Raw genomic sequence first — 7,106 nt, forward strand, 5'->3', positions numbered from 1 at the left:
TGAGGACTCTTGTTTCCTCTTCACCATAGAGAGGGTGCCAGCAAAGTCACAGTCTTTAGGAAGCTCTTTCTGAAATGCTGCCTTTGTATTTGTTTGTTCAACCCTTATTTGAGAAATGACTTAAAAGACTCAGAAGCCTTTTTTTTTTTTTGCATTATGACTTTTCCTTAAAATGTCTTAGGATACTCGACAGACTTTGGGTGTTCTTTGTTTTTGAAGATCCCAGGAAAGAAGAAGGTAGTGAAAAAAGACAACTCTGTCTTTTCCTCTGTCAAGAACCAGAAGCATCCTGAATCCACTCAGGGTATCAAAGAAAAAGACATATGGAAATCGGAAACATCTCAGGTTAGAACTGACCTCTTTAAGGACTTCCGTCTCCTGTTTGCCTTATAACACAGAGTAACTCCATCATGCCGCCCCAGGGTCATTCAGAGTTCTCTTAATTAAGAAGAAAGAGCGACTAGGACTGCTTCCCCAGCCCCTGCTTCTCTCTCCTCTCCTCCCTGCACGGTGTTTCCATGAATCTATGCTTACCATTATTATTTTTGGAGTGCCTGCAGGCTCGATTCCAAGGTAGAGTGAAGACAGAATGAACGTTCCCTTCCCACTAGAGCCTCCTTTCTCCGTTTGGGCTACCTTGGAGTAGGACTTCGTTCGAACGGAACATCGATTGCACCCAGTCTCTCGGTTCCCTCTCTGTGTGGCTCTTCTGAGCTTGCTGCTGTCCGGCCTCTCAGCAGTCCTCTCTGTGGCGCTCCGTCGAGAGCAGAGCAGGACTGGACAGTGTGTCTCAGCCCTGGCTTACAGCCGTCCCAGGGTGCGCCACTGAGGCCTCCGCGCTCTGAGCTGTGGGGATGAAGCTGCGGGACTCGCACGTCCCCAGTAACTCAAGTGTCGGCTGCTTTCACTTCCAGTGCTTTAAGCTGTGGGTGAATCCCTGTGCGCGTTGATCTTGGCTCTGTGAGATAACCAGCGTGATAGTGTTTCCAGCTGGTGCTCTGTAATTCTTAGGAATCGGATTCATGACCTTTCTCTCCCTTAACTCCACATGTGTATGGTCTTACAGCCTTCCATTGACACGACGGATAAGGAAGCACAAATGAAGTAATGTTAGTGAAATGTTCTGAGAGTCCAAGAAAGAGTCAAATGCCATTTCCGTTGTAGAATTACAGAAGCCGATAGCTTTGTTCCATCACAGATTTACTTTCAGAGATACATGTGATCCAAGAGACACTTCTCTCTTTCGCCAGTGGATTTTTAACTGAATGTAATTTCACGCAGGACTCACCAGGTCCCGCTCCACTTAAAACCAAAGAGCCATCCCCTCGGATCTGGAAAATACAAGTAATTATAACATGTCTGGAATCTTCGTTGCCTGCCTTGTGGCATCTATACACTTCCTTGGGTTTTCCTTTTTGTCAGCTGCTGCCGGGTGTCTTCTCATCTCTTCCCCACCCTCCAGTTGTTGCTTCCTGTTGCTTCCCTGCTGGGGCTGTAACATCTCTTCTTTGGGCCCTGTGATGGGCACAGGTGCTAGCGCTCTACCTCAGCTCTTACGAGTGGATCAGGAGATCCTGCATTTCTCTCTCCTCTCGCGTTGTACACCGTGTACACCAAGTCTTTTGTCAGGTGTCACAGTAACAACTGACGGTTGCGTTTAAGAAAACAATGCAGAGTCAGCTTCCTTTCTTTTCTTTTTAGGCAAATTTAGCGATCAACCCAGCAGCCTTGCTGCCTCCAGCAGCTCCCCAGATCTCTGGAATGAAGTCTGTTTTGCCAGAATCTGGTGTTCCTTCGTCTGAACCTGGAAGGATGCAGAGTCTGGAAAGTGTGCCCACTCCTGGGAGTGGGGAGGCTGGTGTGAGTTTTGACCTTCCCGCTCAGGCAGATACCTTACACTGTGCAAACAAGGTAATGAAACCTCTTTCGCTTGCTTGCCTGCCTTTTTTTTTTTTTTTTAAAGAAAAACAAACCAGAACAATTTGTATGTTTCTTCTGAGTTCGTCGGTTACACAGGATCTGCTGCCCCGGATTCCTCATTTGAAGGAGGCGCCTCTTCTTTCCTTCAGCCTCCTCGCCTCCCTTCCACCCTGCTAGTTCTGTGTCCATTCTTTTACCACCCATGTTTGTTATGTTCATGTTCTAACTCAGTGGCTAGCACACTAGCTCCTAGCTGCCCCTGGAGACCTTCTAGACACTGAGCGGATCATATCCTCCCCGTGAACTTCCTCTGCTGCCTCCTTACTGCTCAAAAGAGAATGTTCGGGCTCCATGGTTTAGTATTAAAGCCATTTACAGTCTGTGCTAATTGAAGCTTCCAGCTCCCACTAGTCCCCTCGCACTGCCAGCCTAAATTGAGCCCCCAGGCACCATTCCCTGAACACGCGTGCCCCAACGCGCTGCCGCTGTCCCTTCACGCCGCCTTCTGTGTCAGCAGTGCTCTTTTCCTCAGTGACAGCTCTGCACAGACAGCACGGCTGCTGGCATAGTTCCCCTCCTGCTCCTTGTCCTGGGCTCCCTGCCCGAGACCCCGTATGCCGCACTGTTGCGTAAGACCGTGGACTCTTTGGGGTTTTGCTTTTAGTTCAGTTCTCTTTTTTTTCTATCTGGTCTTCCCTCTCTAAGATGTCTCAGCTGCGCTCTGAGGAAGCAATAGTACATAGGATGACCCTGCAAATACATGCCTTTTAAGTATTTTCAAAACTGTTTTCCTTACAAAAAAAAAGACATCCCTGGTTTTGTTATATTTCTGTGTTAGCTTTTCTGTTGTTCTTGTTAAGTTTAAATGGACTACTTCTTGAGATAGTTTATGAAATTTCCTTGAAATAGGCAAACCCCATTGAGTACTTTGCCTAAAGTAGCATGTGCCTTTTTAAAGCTACTTGACAGTGTGTTTTGGAAAAGTATTATAAATACCAGGTTATTACTAATAAGTGATGCATATTTTGAGGTTATGTTGAAAGTTCTGATTCCCAGGCCACATTTTTTTTTTAATGTGACATATTTAAAATTGGATTTAGTGTTTGTTGACTGGAAGAAAAGAGCCCCTCTCTTTCTTCATTTTCTTAGATCCCTGTTTCTGGAGCCTGATTTTTGATTAGCCCCAAGAAAGCTTATTGCCAGAATCCCCCTGATTCTTTCTTGTTTTGAAAGATACCTGCATTTAAACTAGGGCAGAGTAGGGCCCAGGGAGCTCTGTGGGACACAGAGTAGTGTGGCCTCTAGGTAAGGGAAGCCTTTATCAAATTGAACAAAAACTGTCCTTAAAAGACTCAAAAATGAGGGGTGCTAAAGGATTAAGAATGACTTAGTCTTGGAGTAGTAGGAGCTGTTAAATGCCTTTGGAAATCTTGTACAAATAACCTTGTCTGTATATTAAATAATATCTTAATTGAAATGGACCAGACAACCTTACAGTATTTTGAGTTGTTGGCCATTTGCTAGGTTAGCTTGGAGCACCTTTTAAAAAACCATCAGGTCACCATGTGGTTCTTGCCATTGCAGACCCGGGTCAAAGTGAGAGGGAAGCGCAGACCACAGACGCGTGCCGCCCGGCAGCTGGCTGCCCAGGAGTCCACCGAGGCCGAGGATATGGGTTCCCGCACGGGATTTGTGGCACAGTTGACAGATGGCACCACATCACCAGGTGGTCGTCAGCCACCGCTGAGGGCAGTTGGTGGAGCAGACACCCCTGAAGAAGCAGTGGCAGCTGCCACTCCAACGTGGGCAGGTGGTCCTGTGCCTGGAATGAACAGTGGCCCGTTTGCGAAATCTGTGGGTCAGCCTCTTGAGGATGATCTGTTTGATTCTGCAGATATCTTTTCCAAGGGCATTGCATCTCAGTCCTCAGGAAGAAGAAAAACCAAGGCGAAGGCAGCCGGCAGCCTGGCCAACCTGGGGGAGGGAAGTAAAGACAGACGCCCCATGTTCCCTGCTCTCGGTGAGGTGGGCAGTGATGATGATCTCTTTCAGTCTGCTAAACCAAAACCAGCAAAGAAGACAAATCCTTTCCCTCTCCTGGAAGATGAGGACGATCTGTTTACAGACCAGAGAGGCACAAAGAATGGGTCAAAATCCAACAGTCAACAGGATATTATCTCAAAAGCACAAGATATATTTGAGGTAATTGGATATAAAAATACGTTTGTGCCTGGTTCCTTGTTAAGGAAGATATGCGGTTGGCTCATTTGAACCATAGGGTACATTAAAGCTGCTTTGTTGCTGCTCAGTATCTGCTTGCTTAGTAATTATACGCAGGTTCTCTTACTAGGTTACCTTATTAGGGCTTCCCTGGTGGCTTAGACAGTGAAGAGTCCACCTGCAGTGCAGGAGACCTGGGTTCGATCTCTGGGTTGGGAAAATCCCCTGGAGAAGGAAATGGCTATCCACTCCAGTATTCTGGCCTGGAGAAGTCCCTGTATAGTCCATGGGGTCACAAAGACTCCGATATGACTGAGCGACTTTCACTTTCTTTCTCTTATTAAATAACTCTGAAACTTATTCAGAAGTGATTTTCTGTTTTGTTCTTGGCCATTACCATTGACACAAGTCTTGATTTTTATCATTTTTATACAGATGTTATTGTAATCAGCATGCATAAAGTGGTATCTCTACAGCTTGGATGTTTAATCTGTTTCTTGGGGGAAACAGGCCATGGCAGGAGGTGATGATTTAACGCAGACAACAAGGCAGGCCTTGAGTGATACTCTTCAGGAGATGTTCATTGAGCATCTGGGTACTGGATGTCGTTAGGCAGATGTTTATTGAGCATCTGGGTACTGGATGCAGAAGGTGAATCAAGACCCATGCTCCGCTCCCCAGAGTGCTCAGGGAGGGGAACTGGATCAGACAGGGCAGCATACAAGTAACGTTTCCAGGTAATGTTAAGTGCCTGAAAACAACTCAGGGCAGTGGGGCAGAGTGGTGGATTGGTGTGGGAAGTGCTTCTCCAGGTAGCACTGGCAGAGAAGGGCTCTCTGTACAGCTTGTGTTTTAGGGGGGACCTGGAAGAATGAAAAGGACTTTGCCAGGCAGAGATTTGGAGTAGTACTCTCCAGACAGAGGAGCAGCTCACGTGGCTGTTACAGAATACCGTGGCAGTTGGCATTTGTGCAATTTGTCGAAATGAATGTATGTAATGAAAAAAAATAACCTTGATTAAAAATTGTTTTGGTTGTTTTTTGGCTTACAAGGATGATATATTTGCTACAGAAGCAATTAAACCCTCACAGAAAACAAGAGAGAAGGAAAGAACATTTGACTCCAACTTATTCGATGATAACATTGATATCTTTGCTGACCTAACTGTAAAACCAAAAGAAAAGTCTAAAAAGAAAGTGGAAGCTAAGTCTATATTTGACGATGATACAGGTAAGTTTGGTTTTCTGTACATGACAGAGAGAGTCATCACCGTTCAGTGACTTGATATTTCTCTTGCTATCTTTGTCTTGACCCTTTCCTGAAAGATGTTCCCTTGTTGGTTTCCTTTGACCTGCTCTGTATTCCTGAGATAGACTGAAGGTGGATAAGTACATCGACTAGTCATTTTGGTGAAACCATGTTTTGTTATGATGGACGTCAAGAAATTTGATACATATCATAGCGGTGAAGAGCCTAGAGCTTGACTGTGAAGTCTAATTTAACTTGAACTCTAGTTTAACTTTTACCTTCCTGTGCCCCCTGGCAGTCATCTAAAGCAGGCTTAAGACTGCATTTTTGGCATTGAGATCCTGCAAATTGGTGTATTTATTCTGAAAGACTGAGATTGGGTTTTTCCCTTTGCTTATTTTTAGTGCCTTTTCCTTTTAAAATCCAAAGGGAAAAGAATATAGAGATAAGTGTAATGTCACAGATGGTAAGGTCATGGGCTGGATTTGAGGTTAGCTCTTCTTTTCCTCGCCTGCATGTGCACGCATGGCTTTGTAGCTGAGAAAATTATACTCAGAGAGAAGCTGTCACTTGTATGTGATCAGAAAACTTGGTTAGTAGCAGAGTCAGGACTGGAGTCTTAGAGGCTTAGCTTCCTCTTAGTGGTTTTAGGTATCCCATGCTGTTATCAGACTTGAGTCTTTGCTGGTTTGTGTAGATATGTCTTAAAAGCACTCATTTTCTTGCCTATTCTGTGACTCTTTCTTTTTTTTTCCCCCCATTTTTAAAGATGACATCTTCTCCTCTGGTATCCAGACTAAGACAACCAAATCAAAAAGTGGATCTTCACAGACAGTGACTGAATCAAGATCTGGACAGAAGGTTTCCAACATATTTGATGACCCCTTGAATGCCTTTGGAGGCCAGTAGAGTGTCCAGGGTATCTTTCAGCTACATCCTTGAGTCAGTGATGCTGTCTTCTGTGCTGCTTAACTGAATTATAGAAAACGAATACTGAAACAGATTGCTCGCCTCTTACCCAGCATACTTAATATTTTTCTGTACTGGTTTTAAAATCATGCTTAATTCTGCAAACAAAAATAAATGTCTCACAGTGTTACTATTTTTTTAAAACCATATTTTGATTAGCCTTGGTAGGGCCATGGTTTAGGGTCTGTTAGAGAAGAAACCTGTTTGTGCCTTTCATGGGTGGGTAGAGACTCCCAGAGGAAGCAAATGCCTGACATGACCAGAAGTCTTCCCTAAATATATGGGAGCCCTAACTTAGAGCCTGGGCACTAGATAGGAGAAGAGGATGAGAGATTATATACTTCATGTGTCTTTATGCTAGGAGAGCAGGTTTCCTCTCATTCCACTGAATTTTGAAGATAACCTTCCAGGTCCACTACAGTGAGTTGGCAAACTACAGTCCTCTACAGTTTACGTATTTATTTATTTTTGTAAATAGAGTTTTACTGGAAGGCAGTCATACCCATTCATTTCTCTGGGAGTTGGTGATGGACAGGGAGTCCTGGCATGCTGCGGTCCATGGGGTTGCAAAGAGTCAGACACAACGGAGCGACTGAACTGATGGCTGTTTTCACCCTTAGTAGGCAAATGCCAGAGCTGACAGTCGTATCAGAGACTGGATGGCTCACAGAGTCTAAGATGTGTCCTTTGTGGCCCTTTACAGAAACAGTTTGCTGACCCTTGTTGTAATGCATTCCACTCCTTGGAGC

The 7,106-nt window shown here is 44.9% G+C and overlaps 1 protein-coding gene across 2 annotated transcripts in view; it reads left to right on the forward strand.

Moving 5' to 3' along the window:
- LOC138430243 (WASH complex subunit 2-like) overlaps positions 1-6,487 on the forward strand; it is a 45,649-nt gene extending 39,162 nt beyond the window's left edge. Inside the window, exons 26-31 of one of the 2 annotated variants that reach the window (XM_069572290.1) lie at positions 220-345; positions 1,282-1,344; positions 1,702-1,911; positions 3,505-4,122; positions 5,193-5,370; positions 6,158-6,487. In XM_069572290.1, the coding sequence (XP_069428391.1) occupies positions 220-345; positions 1,282-1,344; positions 1,702-1,911; positions 3,505-4,122; positions 5,193-5,370; positions 6,158-6,297 (1,335 nt within the window). In that variant the 3' untranslated portion in view covers positions 6,298-6,487. The remainder of the gene's footprint in view (positions 1-219; positions 346-1,281; positions 1,345-1,701; positions 1,912-3,504; positions 4,123-5,192; positions 5,371-6,157) is intronic. The other variant, XM_069572291.1, reaches the window with a different exon arrangement.
- Positions 6,488-7,106: the final 619 nt, after the last annotated feature.

Source organism: Ovis canadensis, chromosome 25 (assembly GCF_042477335.2).
Source record: "Ovis canadensis isolate MfBH-ARS-UI-01 breed Bighorn chromosome 25, ARS-UI_OviCan_v2, whole genome shotgun sequence".
NCBI classification, from domain to species: domain Eukaryota; kingdom Metazoa; phylum Chordata; class Mammalia; order Artiodactyla; family Bovidae; genus Ovis; species Ovis canadensis.